This window comes from Catharus ustulatus, chromosome 4 (genome assembly GCF_009819885.2).
Source record: "Catharus ustulatus isolate bCatUst1 chromosome 4, bCatUst1.pri.v2, whole genome shotgun sequence".
NCBI classification, from domain to species: Eukaryota; Metazoa; Chordata; class Aves; order Passeriformes; family Turdidae; genus Catharus; species Catharus ustulatus.
Genome location: NC_046224.1, coordinates 76,072,596 through 76,093,704, shown reverse-complemented (window position 1 = coordinate 76,093,704; position 21,109 = coordinate 76,072,596). Strand labels below are relative to the sequence as shown.

Below are 21,109 nucleotides of genomic sequence, written 5' to 3'. Positions count from 1 at the left end.
GGCTTGTATTCGTGAAATTACTGTACACACAAAAACAACATGAAACCACCAAGGTCAAACACTGATTTTTTTGCACCGCTGTGCAGTTTGCTCCCTCTCCCATTCTCCCAGCTGTCTGTGGAATCAATTTCAGTTTTCACATGACAGCAAACCTGGAAACAAACTCATTGTGCCTCCAGCACATGAGGGAAGTGTCCAGGTTTAGCTGCTTTTCCTTGACTCCTGGAGATAAACATTAGCAGCAGCTCTACCCTGCACACTTCACCTGCATTCACAGTGTTCAGGAAGAATAGATCAAGAATAAACCACAAGAATGATTTTCTAAGGAATGGATCCCTTAACATTTTATTTAAAAACCCACTTATTAATTTTCATTGGAATTAAATGTTGCTTTTTGCACTGAAAAGATTCTTAAATACATCTTTGCAATTGTTTCCTTGATGGGTATCATCCCTGGAAAGTTATGACACATTTAAGGCATTTTTCATGTGCAGAAGTTTTTAAATTTCAAGTTACGGGTAATTAGAAATGTCAGTCTCTTATCCCATGAACTTCTCAGTTCCTGAAAGTGCAGCTTTTTTCAGCTCCTTCACAGAGGCAGTGTTGGAAAAGCAAACAGAAACTTGGTTTTCACCCATTGCAAGATGCTTTAGAAATAGTGCAATGCTTTCCTAAAGGCGAACAGCCTGAAAATTTCTCATCCTGACAAATAATACGCTGGGATTTTTTTTACCACAGAATAAATAACACAAATACAGAGCTGAACAGAATAATGGACCTTGCTAATACAGTGAAAAGTATCTGCCACACAGTGAAAGAGTAAGTTCACAGCTGTGCTCTAAGATTTCTCAGTTTTCCTTCAGAAAATAGACATGATTTGTGAACTTCATCATCATTAGGTTATACATATTAGGTTATGCATATTAGGTTACACAAATTAGGTTATACACAGATGGCAGTATATCTACATTAGTTCTATAGTTTTATATAATTTATATAATTTTAATATAATTTAATAATGGCTTAATATAATTTAATAATTGTTTTATCCACAAAAACAGCACCTTTGTAGAGATAGAGTCATAGGGTATGTTAGGTTGAAGGTACTTCCAGATCTCAAACTGCTGGGATCCTCAATCCAAGAGGATCAGCAAGAGTTAACACCATGAGTGCTTTAAAAGCCCCACATCCAAAAATCCCAAAAGTTCAAGCACATCAAGGATTCATTCCCTTACCATCATTTACGGTCTGGATTGTGCAAAATCACTAACCAGCCTCAGAATTTCTGCTGCTCTGAGTACTTCCTTCTACAGGAAAGAAAATGCATCTAATAGCCTGATAGCCCTGCTGAAATAATAATCACCTGCACAAATTTATACAAATTCATCTTGTAAATCAGAACTGCTCCAATAGCTCCTGATTTAAAGCACCTCTTGACACATTTCAGCCCCTGCAGTGATTAATTTTCAGGGAGGTTTTAAGGAGTGTGTGATGTCATAAGGGTTCAGATCCTTCCTCCCGTGGTTTCTAGGGTGATTTTTGGGGTCTCCTCCCCAGCCTGCCATCATCTAACACAGTGCTAAAAGGACAAAGTAAATCTCAAGCTCTTTGTGGCTCTGTATGGCTCCCATAGCTCTCCAGTAATACCACACACCTGCCTGGAACATCACACAGGCTTTCAGCCAAACACTTCCCCTGGGCTGGAATCCAGGCAGCAGCATTAAGGAAAATGGTAAGGCAGCAGAGACAAGGACTAACTTCCATCTTTTAAAGAGGAAATGAACATGTAGAGTCACATGAATATAAAAAACCCCACTAAATAAATGGTCTCTAGTTGCAACTGTTCCTAGATCCTTTCTCTAGCTGAGTGTCTGCTGCACTTTTTTTCCATAAATAAATGTGAAGACCGAGGTTGGTGAGTGCAGAATGTCTTCCTTGTGAAACATATGCACATGTCCACACTGGCACAGAGGTGCTGAGCCCCATGGACAATGCACAGCTTTCAGAGACATTCTGATACTCCTGGACAGGGCTGCTGAGGGTGCTTTTTCATGTAAAACAGGAGATAGGCTGTTTCTCTCCTGTGGAGGCAAAGAGAAAGCAGATCACAAGGTATGTTTGAAGGTCTAGGTTGCAGGTAACACCCCAGAATTGCTCCTGCTCAGCTTTCTGAGCTTTGGGTCAACTAAGCTCATCCTCTCCACTGTTCCCAAGATTCTCTGGCAGTGCTATAGTTTGTAGGAGAGATTCTCTCCCTCCTCTGAGCTCAGTTTCTTACAATGCATCAAAACAAAAAGCGTGGAGAAATCCTGACTGACAAATCTCCTGCATGCCCACTATACCCCAGGCAACATGCAGCCCAAACCATTTATCTTCCCTCTCTTTGCTACCCCTCATTCCAAAGTCCAGAGCAGCATCAGGAGAAACCAGGGATACATTTGCATACCAGTTGAGGCTGGAACGTCCATAGGTGCATTTAACATCATCCCAGGACACCTGGAGAAGAAAAACACACAAGAGAAGACTGGATGACACCTGGAGGAGTGCCCAGGAAGGCACAAAAGAAACATGGCTTGATGTGCTCACCTGGCAAACCTCAGAATCATTGAAGCAATACCATTTGCACTCTGTGAGGCTCCGGATGTAGGCACAGTAATGACCAAAGCCAGTTGATCCTGAATGAGCAACCACAGCAAAAAGCTCATATTGCCAGGTAGCCTGCAAAGACACACAAATTTCCAGTGCAGCAATTCTCATCTGCCACAGACTGCAGAGAGGCAGCAGCCAGGGCAGCAAGGATGTGCAATTTGTAAGGAAAGAAAGATAAGGGTGGCCTTCAGTGTCCTGCTTTTTTAGGTCTTACCATTAGAGTTTTGCCTGTCAGCTATGGGCTGGCAGCCTCCCTGGAGCCCAGAGGATTGTGAAATAGGCAGCAGGACAACAAAGGAGCAGCAAAGAGCTTCATCACAGACAACAATGCAGTGGTGATTTTGCTGTTGCCACATTTCCCCTTGTTATTTCCCAGAAAGAGAAACAGGTCCACAGTGGGGCAGATCCACCTCAGCTACCTGGCAAAGCTGTTGTGGCCAACAGTACCAAATTCTGTGGCAAACAATACCAATAATGCTGCGTGGGAAATACCAGGAATAGAGTTGGACAGGTGAGATCTGCAAAGCCTGGCTTTTGTCCTGAAGGCAGAAAGCTCCAGTTATGGTGCCTTTGGTGATTTAATCTGAGCACAGAATGTTGAATAATGACTGAAGCAGTTAAACTATGGGATGTGAGACAACACCAGGCAAAGGTAAAGTTTCAGACACATATTTTTAAGACAGGCACTTTTAACTGAGACAAGTATTGGTGTGACCTCTTAAATTTTTATGAGAATGGAGCACAGAGAAGAAAATCTGCCGGTTTTGAACAGGAGTATCTCACCTTTTCACTATCATCTGCTTGGCACTGATCTTCTGTCAAGACTTCCCTGAAATTAAGTTCTTGTGGGAACTGCAGGAAGTGACCCAGCTTGTGTGTGCGAGAGGATCTTTCGAAGCAGAAGCGCTTTAGGTGCAAGGTCAGAGTCTGTGGCAGATGGACGAGCCTCATGCTCTGTAAAGCAAAAAATAATGCAATTAAAAACTGGGGAGCAAACCCTGGGGATGCAGGGTGGAAACAGCCATTGTCACCCAGCGAACAGCCAGTGCTCCAATGAGTATTTGCCAATTCCACAGGCCAAGCAGATGCCAAACCTTTGTAGCCCATCTGCACACAAGGCACATCCACACAACAGAGCTGTCATAGCCAAGTTTCTCAGCTTTAATGCCACCAGCACCCAGATTTGGGTGTCTCAAGAGCTGCTTCACTTCTCATGTGCTTTCCCAGCCCTTGGTTGGTAGCAATAGGAAGGTGAGGAGGGGCAAATCAACTTCCTTGTGACAAGGGATGTCCTTCCCAACAGGAGGAACGATGCCTGTGGTTTGTGTCTTGCTGTCCTGATCTCCTCTTAAACTGACATGGTTGAGTCCCTTCCCCACCCTTTCCAGCCCTCAAGGGAGTTCTGGGTATGAGACATGGCAAAATAATTCTCTAATTACCTGCAGAAAAGTTGTTTTCTTCCCACACTGCTGACAGAAACACATGTTTTGCCCAGTCAGCTCCTCTGGAAGGAAGAAGTATTGCAGACAGTCCTCCTAAGAAGACAGAAACTTCTTTCAACTCAATTTTTAAATTTTTTTATTTCTACATTATTTCAGAGGGTCCAAGCAAACAGCAAAGTTACAGAAGACATGTTTTATTCAAAACACAAAAGACTGCCTAGCAGTCTGAAATAAAAGGCACCTCATTTCTCCCAGCTGCTGCTGTGATTGCAATAGTTGGGGGAAAAAAAAGACTACACATATTTCAAAAAGAAATTGATGTATAAATATCTTTTATACCTACTTCAAAGCCATAGAGGTTTTCAAAGCAGTTCCTTTATGCTGAAATAGTATAAAGTGGTCAGAGATTCAACAAGGTCCAGTGGTCCACTGGCAGTTGTAAAATGCACTGTGAACAGAGGGGAATCATCTGCTAAGGAAACAGTGCTGCTGCTAAACTTACCAGAGTACTCAGCCTGTGAGAATTGGCATCCAGCACTGGGAGTGGAAGGGTCAGCATGGTGCTGTTGCTCTTTATTTCAAAAGAGCATTTCTGACAGGCAAGATGCTCCTGTATGCAGATCGTGTACAAATCGCTCAGCTCTTCCACCTGGAGGGGTGAAAAAAAGAGCCCAAAACAAGGTTTATGAAGAAGGCAGCTGAGCTGCTTCCCTGTGGGTGGGAGAGCCTGTGTGGCCACACATTTCAAGCAAGGTTATTGCTTTAAGATTGAAACCAAGATGTGACAATACCTTATGTGGACAGGGTATTTCTCACAATTTAAAGAACAACTCCTTCCCTTCATTCCCTAACAGAGGGGAAAGATACAGCCTAAAAGATCAGAGAGTTAAATATCTGCTTTGATGCAGAATTTTTCTGTTTTGCTTGAAACTGCAACAGGAGCCTGTCTCCTGTATTAATAAAACTGTGACAGTCAGTCAGGGAAGAGTCACTTTTCTCAGTCCCATGGGAGGAACTGTTATATACATCATGTACTACCAGTGACTAATTATAATGAGATGCATGTGGCTGACTTCAATGATTGGAAAGGCTGTGTCAAAGTACACAAATAAAAGCTTACAGAATTTTTTTTAGGGAAAAATACATTAAATATAACTAAATACAATGTTGCAAAAAACCAATCTTTTAGTTGTTAATCAGCTCTCCCATTAGAATGGAGACTGGCATACCCTGAAAGCAGGATGAGCAAAACTTAACTGTGATTCCAAATGTCAAAGCTTATGGAACAAAGATTCTCTGTCTCATCTGAAGGATGCAATGAAAGAGGACATAATTTAAAAAATTTAACTTAGGACAATTGCCAGTGAATGGGATCCTTCAAGGAGCAGAGGAAACCACACATGATAAGGAGCAAAGGTTCATTCCAGTCACCATCCTTACCAGCTCTGGCTTTCTAATCTGCTTCTTCAACAAGTTCCAGAGAGTCAGAAAGAGCTGAGCAGCATCATACTGCACAAACACTGCACAAACAGAAACACAACCTCAGTCAGCATCATGAACAGCACTGAGCACAGATTTCCCGCAAATGGCAAAGGGAGATTTACTGTCTCTGCTTAGAACCAGACTGTTTTTTTGGTCCTCCCTGCAGAGACAGAGCTTAGGCTTCACACCAGCTGCAATTTCTCCATGTGGCCTGAGCAGTCCCCTTTGAATCCTCCTTAGAAACAATGCAGGGAAGATTCTGTTCTCCTTTTCACCTTTGTTACTCCACAGACCTGTTTCCCCATCCTCTCATTCCCCATGAAGGTGAAAATGCTCTTGAGAGCTGAGATTAAAATGACAGGAGGGCCCATCCATATGTCTCACACACCAGACAGTATAAACCCCTTGATTCCTATCTCTCTTAAACTGCAAGAGAGATGGCTGACTGCAAAGCCCCTCAGAGTCAGGAGAAAAATTATGCAAACAGGGATACTGAGTTTATCTTGTGCTCCTCTTTCGTAAAGGGCAGGGCTCCTCCCCTTTCAGTGGTCTCCTGTTTGGGCTTTTATATGACAAAGATAAGGGCATTTAGTTATACCCTGTGTGTTTGTACACATACACAGACTCTTGGCATGCCATTGTCACTGGTCACTCATGCATTAAAAACCTCTCTCTTTTAGAACTTTGACCAGTTGGGAGATTCAGCCTGCAAATTCTTCTCCCTGCCCTTATAAGAAGGAGCAGGAGGGGGATCTGTGTGAACTCATTCTCTTTTCCACACTATCCCTTTCTTCTAATAAGTAACAGCAGCTATTTCACTATCATGATGCCAGTGCAGCAAGACAAATCAAACAATGAGCTATCCTCTGTGCCCTGCACAGCCCTTTCTCCTGGCCAGTATCCACAGCTGAATCTTCTAGCAGTCTGATAGTCTTCCCACGCTCTGGATATCAGCAAATATATCCAGCAGGGTTTTTTCTTTCTCTCTTCACAAATAAGACACAGCATTGCACTCAGCTACAAAGAGCACTGTGTCATTGTGCACCTAACTCCTGGCATTCCTGAATTCCTGAAGGAGGTGTTGGTGCACCTAACTCCTGGCATTCCTGAATTCCTGAAGGAGGTGTTGGAACCTGTGCTGCTTGTAAATGCTGGATAATGCAGACAGAGGTGGGCACAAGGTAGGGCTGCTTACATTTCACTCTGTGCTCTGAAAGGCAGTAAGCCAGGTCTCTGGGACAAACAGCTTTGCACTTGCCACACTGCATTTTCTCCAGCAGCAGGAGCATTTGGTAGGGGACATTGCTCCTCTTCTGTGCAGCAGATGATGGCACTGTGATCCTGAAAGGCAATTCAGAGCTACAATGGAGCAGTATCAGACATCACACCTGAAAGGAGCACAGGTCAGTAGCAGAGACAGCAGCTCAAGAGGATCCAGCAAGGGTACATTTTCAGCAAAAGAAGGAATGAGACAAAGCAGTCACTTTCACTAGAGCTCATCGCACAATGCAGCCTGACAGCTCTCAAGTAAAAGGCCAGTATTTTAAGTTGGCTTGTTCCTGAATAAGAGATAAGCCAAGCAGGACCTCAAGTGCTTTCTGGCCTCTAGAAACAACATTAGTTATGGCAAATTTCAGATCTTTATTGCCTCTCACCCATTCATGTCCTCACTCTCAACATGCCCTCAAAATTTCATGGGCACATATATCATAATGCTTGTATTTCAGCTGTATGCCAACAAAAACTCTTAATTCTCCTGAAATTTACTGTAGCCCACAGGTTTTTCTTTCTTCAAATAAGCATGGTAACCTACATTATTTAAGTCTACATTATTTAGTCTTTCCCATTTATGACACTTATCATTTCTGCATGCCTGTAATTTGTCTTTCTTCTCTGCTCAGCAGTGAGAACGTAATAAAGGACTGACTGAATAGGAATGATCCACTGTTGTAAAAAATTAGCTGAGACTCCATTTTCTTCATGTGGGAAAAGCCAATTCTTTATTCACACAACTTGTTTTATACAGTTTTTACAGACCTCGTGTGCAACTCCGGTTAATAGTTTTCTTGCCAATTACTCCTTTGGCTAGTAAAAGGTATTTTACTTGTCTATCAAATTTCTCTGTTCTTGGTTAATTTACATATTTTGTTCACTGATTCTCATGAGACAGATTTCTTGTTTAGTGAAGGTGCAAAGGGTTCTCTTACCAGAAAAGCTTGTGTTAATTGTTTTCATGCTTGAGTTTGTTTCCACATGGGAATTTGCAAGTTACTTAGCTGCACATAGAAGTGACAAGCTAGCTATTAATTTAGTAGAGAGTAAGGTGTGATTTTACAAAGCCTTTCTTTTTATAATTTGTCTACCTGACTGCAACAATCCACTTAGATGATTAAATCTGCAGTGAAGTGAGTAAACTGAAAACAAATCAAACTAAGTGATTGTGTGGTCAGTAGGGAAACAGAAGCCCAAATCCTCCTCACACAGGGACAGCAGCCAAGCCAAATAAAGTAATGCTATGTATTTATGAGCTGAACAACACTCTTCTCAATCAGGGGCTAGCCATGGCAGTCAGGGATTAGGGTATATTTATATTTACACACTTCAAGTGACAAAATTAATAGGTAGTATGGATACAAGTGACACATCCTTTATTATAATGGCCTGTGAGTAAACCTGGAATAAAATTATATCCTGTTAGAGAAAAGAGAGGTACAAGCCATAAAGACTCAGTTCAGGAAATGAATCAGAGGTGATTAACAAGTCTGAACACTGCAACTTCTGCCTTTGCAGAAGCTGTCAGTGTATGACAGACACAGCAAGGCAGACACCTTGCTGAGGGACCAAAAAGCATCCCAATAGCCCCTTGGTGATCCAAGCCTCCAAATACACAGCCCATATCCAAAATGGAGTGGAGACAATAGGGCAACAGTGGAAATTCCAGCAGGTACCTTCGGAGTATCCCTGTGAAGCGGATATTCATGAAGAACACTTGGAGCAGGGAATTCAGACAGCAGGTCTGTCCAAGGTTGTACAGCCCAACAGCTTCTGCAGGGGAGAAAAAGAGGAAATGAGGCGTGGGGATAGGTGCAGGAAAAGAAAGTGAAAATTATCTGAAAGCAGCAAGCTCTTCTTGAATGGGTTTAGTCATTCACTGATCAGCCTCTTGTCATTCAGTCATTCAGTGATCAGCATCTTGGTCACTGAAAAAGTGTTCCATCTATTCTTCTGTTGCTTAAGCAGATAACATTGGGTTTTGTTTGGCAACTGACTGAAAAAAACCTGGCTAATGATGCTCAGATTTCTCCCAGTTCCTCTGTTTTCAGTCCTCTCATAACACACCTGAACATAAAATAGAACAAGAGGAGGCAAAGACTGCCAGTATGAGCAGAGCCTAGTCCATGGTTTAGCAAATCCAGCAGTGCTGGCTGTGTTTGGAAAGAGATAGAGCCAGCAACTGGGATTTTTGGCTGCAATGGCCAATTTGAGGACTTAAACACGGAAAAGCTCTGAGATCTTAATGAATTCCATTCTAAAAAAAACTTGAAATGGTTACTTGGCAAGGCAAAATGAGAATCATCTGTATATTCCTCAGTGAAGAGGTAAGGAATAGGAGAAAATTAAGCCTATAGACAGAGAACAGAACAGCAGACATGAGAAACAGAAAATATGACCGTGAAGAATAGGCAAAATGTTATTACCATTTTTTAAGTCTGCCACACCAAAGACTGATGTCAGCTTCGGGTTTTTTGCCTTCACCTCTTCGATTTCCTTTTTATTATTTTGTACTTCAATTTCTGCCTCCATGGTCTCACTTAGTGCCACCTCTGGTTTCTTGCTTCTTTCTTGACGTCCACTTACTTGTCCCATCAAGAATATTGTTCAAGGACGGAAGGACTGCAGAGATGTTTTCATTATGAAAAAGGTGAAATTAAAAAAAAAAAAAAAAATCATTGAATAGTTTGGGTTGGAAAGGAACCTTAAAGATTATCTAGGTTCAAACCCCTGCCACAGGCAGGGATGTCACCCACTGGATCAGGTTGCTCAGGGCCCCATCCAGCCCAGCCTGGAAATATCAATAAAATCAGTAAGATTAGTGCTACAGCATGTGGGATATTTGAATTAACATGGGTGTTCAGGTGTGCAGGCTATTGCTAAGAGAATAGAGGTGGAGTCTGATGGCAATTCTCATCCTATTCTCCTCTTGTGGCTAAATAAAAAGAATGAGCCTTCAGTTCCACAGAAACAGCTCCATCTAGCCAAGGAACTCCACACTCCTGTTCAGAAAGATCTGGTAAGCAAGATGATTAAAATTGCCCAAAAGCAGGTGTTGCAAAATTCCTCTGTTTAGAAAAAGCAATCTTTTATCAAAAAGAGTCTCCCAAGAATTGAAAAGGTCAAATTGCACCTTTTCTCCTGACCAGATAAGCACGTTTGGTTTCAGTACTGGCCTCCCTGCATTGGTTTTTAGCACTTGAGTCACAGCACTACTGTGGCACTTTGTACTGTAATTTTGAAAGACATGTAAGCACCAACAGTTTCTTTTTCTGTTCCTTCAAGAGATCACAGGCAAAGAGAACCATTATAATGCCTAGATTTTTAAGAGACCATTATAAGAGACCTTTCTCAACAGACCATTACTCTGTCAGTCTCCTGTGATTCAGCTACTACAGAAAAATAAAAGTACACAAACAAAACAATCTGATAAAAGTTCAAATGTAACTACACAAAAAGGAAAGTTTCTAAAAGCCAGCATGGAGACAGAATCAGAAAAAAAAGGGATAGTCACAGCAAAGGCAGGGAGGAGACCCCCCAAAAAAGCTCAGAAATTATTATTCTACAAATATTAAACAGCGCATAAAATCAACCTAAGGCCAAGCACCGAAAGAATGGAAAAAAAGCTACTAAGAAAGAGAAATAAGCAAAATCCTGGTTTTGCCTTTTATTAAACAAATAATTAAAAAAAATAAAAGAAAAAAGAAAAAAGAAGATATTTGCTTTAAAAGCATGTTTTTCTATTAACTATGCCAAATAGTGTCAAATATCAAAATTACTGAATTCAGGCAGAGAAGCTAGAAATAAATGGATTTTTTCACTGATTATTACCTTTAAGCTTAAGTAGACTTATTTCCAACTGTACTTTTGATTGCTTTTAAGATTGCTGTTGATCTCTAAGTGTCACACGCTAAGATTCACCAAATATTGTTGAATTTGCTGAGAAGTTTTTTTGGGGAAAAAATAAAACTCTGAAAGATAGATTTGAGAACATTACCTTTTATACCCAAACCTGGTGATTAGAACAGCTATGCAGGAAAATATAAATTCCATTGCATTTCTCCCTTGGAGAAGAGAGCCTGCACACAGACTACCTGTTCTCCTGGAGATGATTTAACAACACATTCAGGTTTCTGAAAGCTGAGCTGGAGTGGGAGCCCAATGTAGAATCAGCCAGCCAAACCCACCAAAACCCAGCTAAATAGAAGGTAACTGAGCAACAGGCTCTCCTCCTGCCCCCCATTTCTCCCCTCTCACTGGAGGAGCAGCATTGCTTCTTGGTTTTCTTTGCAGGTCAGGGGTAGGACTTGGTACCTCAGGTACCTCAAGTACCAAGCCAAGCAACTGCATCAGCACTGGGCAGAGAACAGGGACCAGTGATGTCCTCCTCACACCCTCCACCGCACAATAATCTACCCTCACAGCTGCTTTTCCTTTATGGGAATGCTGAGGTGCAGAGGATGCTGAGGCAGGTCGTGGGCTGCAGATGGGCAGGCCAGGTTGGATGGGGCTCTGAGCAATTCCAGTGGAAGGTGTCCCTGTCCTCACCACGGAGGTTGGAACTAGATGATCTTCAAGCTGCCTTCCAACCCTAACTATTCCGCTTTTAGGGTCCCCCTGAGGTGCTCCTTGAAAGCTCCAGAAGACTCAATGTGACAACCACCCTCGAAGGCAAGGAAGCACCTGGGAGAGCTTCACCTCCACACTTCCAGGGATGCAACTGAAAGCGCACTTCTCACTCACTCTCTGCTGTCATTTCCCTATGTGAAAAACACGTTTTTCGGTTTTGGTAACATTTAAAATGTTTAATAAAAAGACAATAGGAGATACACATAAAGGGTTAAAACGGCCGGGTGCTTGGTGAGCTGCTAAGAGCACACAGCTGTTTCGGGAACGCTTTTTAAAATATATTTTACAATGCATTAACTTGTTACATATTTATAGTTTTTTATGCATAGTTTAACTTTTTTTGAGAACTACTTAGCATGGGTACTTTTTGGCTTCGCTTTTTTAGAATATGCGTGGTTTTTTGGCTTGTGGTTTTAATTTTTTTTATTATTTTTTTAATTTGGGTGGTGATTTTGGCTTTTTGCATTTGGTGAGAGTTGATAACTGTTGTGTTAGCTGCAGGGTTTTTATTACACTTTTACGGGCTGTTATTTTAACTAAGCAGGTAGTTTAAGCACACTATTTTTAAAAAACTTATGTTTAACTTTTGCTACTAGAAAAAAACCCCTATATTAATACAGAAAAGCTATTTTAACATTATACATATCGCATTTATCTCAATAGTTACAAAAAGCCAACAATATGTTACGCACTTACAACAACATGCACTTATAACACCTATTTCCTTCCTTCCTGACACCCTCCAGCACCCGATAATCTCCCAAACCAGCAGAATCCCTTCTCACCATTTCCCGCAGGAGCGGTGGGGCTTGGAGCTGGATCTCAGGCTGAGCAGGGGAGGGCACAGCACGGATGGCCGGAGCTGCAGCTGATGCAGGGCAGGAGAGGCGGGAGAGCAGCACATCGAGGGCAGCAGGAGAGCGGCAGGAGCCGGGAGAGCGGCGGGCGGAGCGGGCAGAGCGAGGCGGAGCGCCCCGGTTTCATTTCTCGCTCTGCAGAAAGCGGAGACAGAAAGTGAAACTCGGAGCCGCCTTTGCGCCGCCTCATCGCGGCTCGGAGGGGGCTGGGACAAAGAGCAGGGAGGGTTTTACTGCCGGCTCTTTGTGCCTTCTGGGGACAGCGGGATGATGCTGAAGTGTCCGCACAGGTGGGGACAGCAGCATCCCTGGGGCAGGTACAGCTCCCACACAGCTTTGTTGAGCCCTGGAAAGGACACAGCACACGGGAGGCTTTCAGAGCCCATCAGAGCTCCAGGCACCCCCTCTGAAACTCTGAAAGAGATCCCAGTTTGCAACTTCTTGTGGAGAGATCCCAGTTGTAAAGCCTCGGATGGGGAACCTTCTCACACTGCCTGGCTCAGTTCTGAGCAGTCCGAGGTCTTCAGCCCAGGCAGAAGGGACAGGGAAAACTGTCCTAAATCGTCACGGTGGGGGTGAGGGTGTCTGTAGGGACTTCTGAGAGAAGGGCACAAATGACTCAGCCTCTTGGCTATGTCAGCTATAGGTTAAATTTAGGGATGTTCCTGAGAAGAATGATGGATTTGTCTTTATTAACAAGCTGTGGGTCTGCTGGTAGATAAGACTAGCACCAAGAGGTAAAAGAAATAATGGGATGGATTCCATTGATTGATGAATGGAAAAATAATAGGAATTTGCCTTTATAAGCAAACAGTAGGTTTGCTGATGAATGAAATTGGATATTGAAAGATGAAAGAAACAATGGGGGAAAATGAGGAATTCCATGAGAATTAAAAGTGAGGGTTATACATTAGAGGGGAATCTCAGGTATCGGGTGTTCTGGGAAGTCTGTACCTCTCAAGTACCTCAGCCCATGGGGAAAGAGAGAGGGAAATGTGACAGGGAAATTGGGATAAAAAGGGAGGCTGCATCCTCCAAAAATTGGAGACCCCATGGCCTCTCCCTTTATTTGAATACAGTAAAAAGGACTCCTCTGTCTCCATTTTTGGACATAAACCTCTGGAGTTTGGGGCTTAATTTTCCTGACATTCCCTTCCTGTTACTGGCTTGTATGGCAACTGCCTGATAGAAGAGCAGGAGAGAGAAGAACCTCTAAGTCATAAAACTGCCTAGAGAGAATGAAACCGCCTGAGCAAAGTGCAAAAGGACACCGGAGGTGAAACAGGAACTAGATATGCCAGGTGGAGCAGTGTGAGGCTGAAACAGCTTTTGGAAATGACCCCTGTGAGAGCCTGGGCGCTCAGTTAGGAGGAGTATTGCATCCTCAGAATAGTTTAAACTTTGCTTGTGGAACTTGGTCATGACACGTCACTTTCAAATTCAATTTTCAAATTCAATTTTCAATTTCAAAGCAGGTCGCAGGCAGAAATCAACTCAGAAAATGGGCTCAGATGAAGGGGTGGCTCAAACTGAAAAGTGCAGAGTTTGGGTCTCCAAACACACTGCCTGCTGAGCACCACAGTGTTGTCTCCCTTGGACAAAAGCTGCTGGCTGCTGCTAATTGCCATGACACTTCTAATGTCCAAACAGCTCCAAAAAGTGCATTGACGGCTTCAAGAACAGGGCTCCTGGTTACTGAGTATCCTTGCAAATAAAATAAATCGTAACGTTGATATTCAGGATGAGATCTGAGGCATTTGGGAAATTAGGAAATCACAGACCCAGGTGTGGTCAGTGAGGATGAGGAGGATAAAGGATACTCCAGGGGTGGTCAGTGAGGATGTGGAGAGGCAGGCCCTGCTAAGGGCTGATTTCAGGGGGGTTTCTGTAACTGTTCTGTACCTGTTCTGTACCTAGGTATTTCATGCATAAGTGCCCAGTTAATTTATCCATGAGCATCCCATTAAATCTGTCTTCCTTATGCCTTAGCAGAGCTTCTAGGAGCACTTCCATGATCTTCCCAGGCACAGAAGTGAGACCAACAGGTTGTCAGCCACCAGGACCCTCCTTTCTACCCTTTTTAACAATGGAGACAATATTTCCCTTTTTCCAGTCCCCTGGGACTTCAGCTGATGGCCATGACTTCAAATATCCTGGAGAGCTGACTGGGGATTCCATAGAATCCCAGCTTTGGCAGGTGTCTGTGGTGTTCCTGTTGGCAGGAGTGTGGAAGATACAATTTCTCCAAAGCCATCTTCCTCTGGCCCTTGGAATTTGCTGTAATAGATAAGATATCCTAGATACCAAGGCTGAGCCAGATGCCTTAGGAATTTGGTCACTCTCCTAACACTTCGGAAGATAATTGGTTAGAAATTAGGATGTTCAATTGGTCAGTTTCTGTTCTTTGTATAAACTTCTATTGGTTGTAGTTGGATCCTTCTTGAACCTATAAATATAGGTGTCTGCCCTTTGTTCTGAGAGAATCCTGCCTGACCCCCTTTCGCATGAAATAAACTCGTGTGGAAATCATCAAGCGTGGCCTCCGGTCTTTCTCAGCTGATGAAATATGGGTTTCTGAGAGATAGCTACATGTTAGCACTCTCCGGTCCCGTTGAAACCCACCAGGGACCGAAAAAGAGAGAGAAACCCTTACAGGAGCAGGATTCTGCAACTTTTATCATGTACATTATCATGTGCATTAGAGCTTTAAAAGGCTCACATTAAGTATGCAAGGGAGAGTAAGTCTTTTTTACATTACTGGGAGTGGTGGGGCGTTACTATAGCTGATGATATCTTACAGGATAGTTTGCCTGTCATTTATAGACTAAAAAATGTCACTCCTAAATTTATGTGTACAGTGTACAGAAAAGCTGACCTAATTGTTGACACATGCAATACAGTGATACAGAGACAATTCTGTGCTCACCAGGAGCAAAATGTATTTTAAAATTCCTCCCCATCATTCTCTTCTTCAAATGAGTCAGTTCCCACTTCTTCATAGTCCTTTTCCAGGGCAGCCAGATCCTCTCGGGCCTCTGCAAACTCTCCCTCCTCCATGCCTTCACCCACATACCAGTGCACAAAAGCTCTCTTGGCGTACATCAGGTCAAACTTGTGGTCCAGCCTGGCCCAAGCCTCGGCAATGGCCGTGGTGTTGCTCAGCATGCAGACTGCCCGCTGCACCTGGGCTAGGTCTCCACCAGGAACCACCGTGGGAGGCTGGTAGTTGATCCCAACCTGGAGGCAGGGAATAGCAGGAGAAGGAGGCAAAGAGATGAGGAAATGTGAGTGAAGTTACAGATGCTGGGGTGGAGTGATGCCAGATGGCAAACCCCATTACAAATGTCCAAGAGCACTCACACTCACTTTAATGTCTATACTGTTCTACTGTTTAATACATACTGATGAGTTTGCAGCTTTCTTAACAGCTACTCAATACTGAATATAGTTTCATCAAGATGCTCTGTAGAAAGTAAAATAAAAAGTTGGTTCCCAGTTGAAGGTTTTCGTTGTTGAAGGAGCTGTTTGTATGACAAATATTGTTCCACTGTTAATGTCTGTGTTATTGTTGGAAATATGTATTCCAGCACTGCTGTGTACCCAGTGGATAAAGGCTGTATAATATTTCTAGGTTAACTATGAGATTCCCTAATATCAGCATTTCCTTTATTAGTTTTATCTGTTTAGATATTTCCTGAATTTTAGATTGTGGTAATGCTCACAGTGGCTGTTCCAAAGGTCAGATCTGAAATTAAAACTTCTTTACATTTTAACTCACACACACTTTGAATTCCCACTTATTTAAATATGTAAGAGCCTGTGTCAGTGGGATGTCCAGAGGAGAAAAGGCACATTTTATTTAAATGCATAATTCTTATGATTCTTATTCTTATAAACAAGTTTTCTACAAGTTTTCTCACCTTGAAGCCTGTTGGACACCAGTCCACAAACTGGACGCTTCTCTTGGTCTTGATGGCAGCAATGGCCACGTTGACATCCTTGGGGACAACATCACCGCGGTAGAGCATGCAGCAGGCCATGTACTTGCCATGCCTTGGGTCACACTTCACCATCTGGTTGTTGGGCTCAAAGCAGGCGTTGGTGATCTCGGCCACGGAGAGCTGCTCGTGGTGGGCTCTGTCGGAGGAGATGATGGGGGCGTAGGTGACCAGCGGGAAGTGGATGCGCGGGTAGGGCACCAGGTTGGTCTGGAACTCCGTCAGATCCACGTTCAGGGCTCCGTCAAAGCGCAGTGAGGCCGTGATGGAGGACACGATCTGGCTGATGAGGCGGTTCAGGTTGGTGTAGCTGGGGCGCTCGATGGCCAGGCTGCGGCGGCAGATGTCGTAGATGGCCTCGTTGTCCACCATGAAGGCACAGTCCGAGTGCTCCAGTGTGGTGTGCGTGGTCAGGATGGAATTGTAAGGCTCCACCACAGCCGTGGAGACCTGAGGAGCTGGGTAGATGGCAAACTCCAGTTTGGACTTCTTTCCATAATCCACAGAGAGGCGTTCCATCAGCAAGGAGGTAAATCCAGAGCCGGTACCGCCACCAAAGCTGTGGAAGATCAGGAATCCTTGCAGCCCAGAGCAGGCATCAGTCTGGAAAGCAGAAGAAAAAGTGAAACAGCAGGGGCTGAAAAAGGTGGGAAAGACTGCTACGTGAGCTTATCCTGAGCTGAAGGAGTGAGCAGTCATAGGGAGTATACAGCATAGATTTAATGTCAAGTTTTCCTGGGAAAGGGTTGGTGATAATTCCAACCTTTGCTTCCCTCACTGTCTCAGCTTACAACATAGGGACCTGTCTAAGCCTCACTCTCTTTGAACTTCACACTGCACTGTTATTGTGGCTGAAACCAGCAATGTACAACTGCATAATCTACCCTTCAGTATCAGTATTGGTGCTGTAGGGCTGTGCTGATAATGAAAAATTACATATTCAGAACCACTTTATAAAAATGCCTGGAGGCATGCAGCTGGGAAGTGAACTACTGGGCTTCTCTCTTCTGTACCATGTCCAAGATATCATCTGTATGTCTTGCAATCTCTTTCCTGAAACTTTGGTAGCATTTGCAATTAACAAGCTGTTAGTTCTGCCCTTCTTTCTTCTGCAGAGTCCAAACTGCTGTTTCAAAACGACTGGGACTTACCAGCTTACGGACACGATCCAGCACCATATCAATGCTTTCCTTGCCAATGGTGTAGTGGCCACGGGCATAGTTATTGGCTGCATCTTCCTTCCCAGTGATCAGCTGTTCTGGATGGAAAAGTTCCCTGAAGGTGCCAGCCCGTACTTCATCTGAAGAAGAAAGAGAAATTGTACAAATCGGCTCCAGTGCCAACAAGTTCTGGTTGGCATCAATGCATGCTCTCAGTCACAGGAGCTCATGATGCCAAAAGACAGTTGCTGATGGAGAAGGGAAATGTCTCCAGAGCATTTTTTCATTGTTGCATTTGATTGATTTGTGGTCCATCTTCAATCCAGCCACTTATCTTCTCATTAGTTTGCCAATGACAAGTATAGCCTGCATCCGCAAGTCCCCAGGAAAAAAAAAACTGTGAAGAAATTCAGGTGTCCCAGTTTTTAGAACTCTTCTATTATTGGAGGGAAGCGGTCAGGCTCCCACTTGGAATGCATACCAAAGAAAAGCAGAATTTGAATGGCAAAAATATAATGATAAACAAACCTGAAAGTTAAATATTGATGCAAAGAGAAGTTGTACACCACATATACCAGCTATTAAACTGCTGGGAATCCTTCTGTTCCTATTTTTGTAACACCTGTGGCATCCTGTGTCACAGGAAAATTAATTTTATGCTACCTAGTGGTAGCCCAAGGTACAAAGGGCTGCTTTGTGCCAGTGAAGACTGGTGGCACACTGTGGTGATATGAGGAAAAGCAATCCCATCTCCATTTTGCAGGTTTATTTCTATACTGACCTACCACGGTTGGTTCCAAGTCCACCATGACAGCCCGTGGCACGTGCTTCCCAGTGGCTGTTTCATTGAAAAATGTGGTGAAAGAGTCATCAGAGCTGAGTTTATCTGGCAGGTCCTTGAAGGTGCCATCAGGCTGAATGCCATGCTCCAGGCAGAAGAGCTCCCAGCATGCATTTCCTATCTGCACTCCAGCCTGGCCAACGTGCACGGAGATGCACTCACGCTGAGAGGAGAGAGAAAAGGCAGGGTCAGGAAAAAGTGTACTTTAGCTCTCCTTATTCCTGGTGGTTGCATTTTCCCAGTGTATTGCTTTGCCAAACAATTGGTGAGTTGTCACTGTCAGCTGTTCATTTGGTTGTTCAGCCCCACCGCCACAGTGAGACTGCAGATGCCAGACACTGAGACAGTTCTTTTAAAAATTGAGATCTCTGTGCTCTACTATAAAACAGTCAGGAAAAATATTTCAATTGCACAGACCCCACCTTTCTTCCTGGATTGGCCCTGCTGGGGAGCACATCCCAGTTTAGTTTATTTTTACTCCTGGCTGGAACCTGACACAGCCATGTGGCACCCTTCACCCTTATGTAACCCAAGGCAGGTGATGTCTTTTGATCCTTCTACCCTCTGATAGCAGCCTAGCGTGGTGTAATGGTTTAGATTCGTTAATTTTAATACACTTTTTTTTTTTGTGAGATAGGAGTAAAAGTAAGGTAGGTTTAAAACTTAAAGGGTGTAAAGAAAACTTTTATTAACAACATAGAAGAATAATTAATTTAGAATAAAGCTTTTAGACCACCCCTCCTTTCCACTCCTACATTCTGTGAATGCCCTCTTTTAAGTACCAATTAATACAAAATCAGCACACATGGAAATTTGGAAGAGCTGCTTTCACCTAAGGAAATTATTTAAGATTTTCTTGGTAAAAACAAATGTTCCTTCCAGCTCTTGAGCAGACATTAATTTTACATCACAGGTCCATTGCTTGTCAGGCAGGGCCATTGCAGTATAGTGCATTTGCATGATTTCCAGCATTGTTTCTGTGGCAGCCAGGAAGGGAAAACTGTGTAACACCAGGCTCAAATAGGCAGGTGTCAATTGCTACAAAACCCTGTACAGGAGCATGAAATGGTGAATTTTCTAAGTCCACAAACAGAATTATAAAGTAAATACTTCTGGGTTAGTCCCAACAATTGCAACACTGGGTGTAGTGAAAGGCATTTTTTTGAAAATAAATATTGTGGATATTTTCAGATTTAGCTTCTTCTTTGGAGCATTTAAAGCTGCCTGAGTTCTGGTTTTGTGATCCCCAAGGCCCTGTCCATACTAGGGAGTAAAAAAAAGTCAGGTCATAGTACTGAACACTTGATTGTGATCTCCTGTCATGATTGATTATTCAAAAAAACTGGCACAGTTTTGGCTCAGGCCAGTTAATACTTTTCCAGACAATGCTTGGGCACCAAAGCCAGCCAAGAATGGTTTCCAGTGAGCAGCTCACTGAGCACTGCCAGGCTTTGGAGAGGAAAGGAGAACTGAGATACCCTGCTCTGAAGGAGGCCTGGCTTTAAGGGCAGAGGAGAGTCCTCACTCATTCTTGTTTTGTAATACTGCATTTAGAGATAACCAAAGGCACTATCAGATTTGACCAGTTAATTTTTTTAAAATTACATTCTGTAACTGCTTACCCAGCAAAATCATTCTGTGACCTGAGAATGAAATGTATCCTCCCCACAAACTGAATTTTTAGTCACAATGTGTGACCAGCAACATCTCTGGAGCAGTGTTTTCTTCACAAATTGACATATATTTGTGTTTCAGAAATATAACTGAAGACTTTTTTTTTGGAAGCAACTAGAATTTCAAAAGTCATCACTGCCCCAGCTACTCATCCCCAGAAGTTGAAATGAACATGAAAGCTCTATTTAAATCTTTCTTGCAATGAAATAAATTATTTCTAATCAGTACTCATTACTAAGCTGCTGGTTGCAAATGCATGTGCTCTCATGTGTGCTTGCACAACCCAGTTTTTCTCAACTGAGTTGTGCAAAAGTCTCTGAGTTATTTGAGTGACAATGGGGCTTCGTAAGTCAGTGTGTTGCAATCTGGAGGATTACTCAGGAGACACTGAAAGCATATTTGGGCTTAGAGAATTCAATTAATGCTGACTTTCCACAGGGCAAGCTCCTGCCTTTTCTTTCAGATCCCGGAGTGAATCTGTGAGGCAGCAAGAAAAATAAGGGTTTCTTTTCCAACACAACAATGAGGCCAGCTGGCTTTTAAAAAGAGTATCTTTTTGTCTTGGGTTGCAATGCAGGATGTGACCAGAAGTATGTATTCTGTCACCATCTGTTGAGACCAGGTGGGGCAGTGATCCTCATCTGTGTGGAAGATTTTCTCTGCTAATGGGCCAGCTGTTAACACCAGCTGGGGCAGAGCTCTTTATCTTTTCCATAACCCATCCTTCCTCCAGGAAGATATTGGCTGTTAATGGGCCATTGAGTCCCACTGTATGACTGATAGAATTACATCATCCCATTGGGAGATGCTCCAGCCAGGGGGAAGAGCCAAACATTTCCTACCTAGATAAAATCTGAGATTTGAAACACCAAAGTAGCTCTTTTCCCACTCGATTTCAGAGGAGAACCAGACCCTTCTGCATCATCACTGGACCTTTGGAGGGAAACTGCACCTTGTACAGGAGCACTGCTCCAACTGAATCACATCTGTCACTGCAGGAGGATGCAGCCACCATTTAATGGGACTGCTACCAACACCCTGCCTGACAGGGTGTCAGGTTGTACTCTGACTTTGTCATGGCTTGGGGTTTGTTTCTTTGTAGTAC

At 43.3% G+C, this 21,109-nt stretch overlaps 2 protein-coding genes across 2 annotated transcripts; both read right to left on the bottom strand.

The window, feature by feature from the left end:
• Window positions 1-314: 314 nt before the first annotated feature.
• USP18 (ubiquitin specific peptidase 18) lies at window positions 315-12,591 on the bottom strand. Its single transcript, XM_033056811.2, has 11 exons — window positions 12,260-12,591; window positions 9,272-9,467; window positions 8,522-8,618; window positions 6,769-6,914; window positions 5,532-5,611; window positions 4,594-4,740; window positions 4,089-4,184; window positions 3,433-3,603; window positions 2,587-2,718; window positions 2,447-2,496; window positions 315-2,081 (listed from the first exon to the last, which is right to left on the bottom strand). The coding sequence occupies exons 2-11, from the start codon at window positions 9,438-9,440 to the stop codon at window positions 2,003-2,005; spliced, it is 1,167 nt and encodes a 388-aa protein (XP_032912702.1). The 5' UTR covers window positions 9,441-9,467; window positions 12,260-12,591; the 3' UTR covers window positions 315-2,002.
• Window positions 12,592-14,997: 2,406 nt separating this feature from the next.
• TUBA8 (tubulin alpha 8) lies at window positions 14,998-18,511 on the bottom strand. The gene is made up of 4 exons (XM_033059176.1): window positions 18,271-18,511; window positions 17,481-17,629; window positions 16,252-16,932; window positions 14,998-15,568 (listed from the first exon to the last, which is right to left on the bottom strand). The coding sequence occupies exons 1-4, from the start codon at window positions 18,296-18,298 to the stop codon at window positions 15,275-15,277; spliced, it is 1,152 nt and encodes a 383-aa protein (XP_032915067.1). The 5' UTR covers window positions 18,299-18,511; the 3' UTR covers window positions 14,998-15,274.
• Between the last annotated feature and the right edge of the window lie 2,598 nt (window positions 18,512-21,109).

Coding starts and splice junctions, on each gene's coding strand:
- USP18 (XM_033056811.2), bottom strand. CDS start 9,440: ATGGGACAAGTAAGTGGACGTCAAGAAAGAAGCAAGAAACCAGAGGTG. Junction 6,915..8,521: donor TTCACAGGGATACTCCGAAG/GTACCTGCTGGA, acceptor ATTGCCTTTCAG/GATCACAGTGCCATCATCTG. Junction 5,612..6,768: donor TTCAGAGCACAGAGTGAAAT/GTAAGCAGCCCT, acceptor CTGTTTGTGCAG/TGTTTGTGCAGTATGATGCT.
- TUBA8 (XM_033059176.1), bottom strand. CDS start 18,298: ATGGTGGACTTGGAACCAACCGTGGTAG. Junction 17,630..18,270: donor CTTGGAACCAACCGTGGTAG/GTCAGTATAGAA, acceptor TTTCTTCTTCAG/ATGAAGTACGGGCTGGCACC. Junction 15,569..16,251: donor GGTGTCCAACAGGCTTCAAG/GTGAGAAAACTT, acceptor CCCTGCCTCCAG/GTTGGGATCAACTACCAGCC.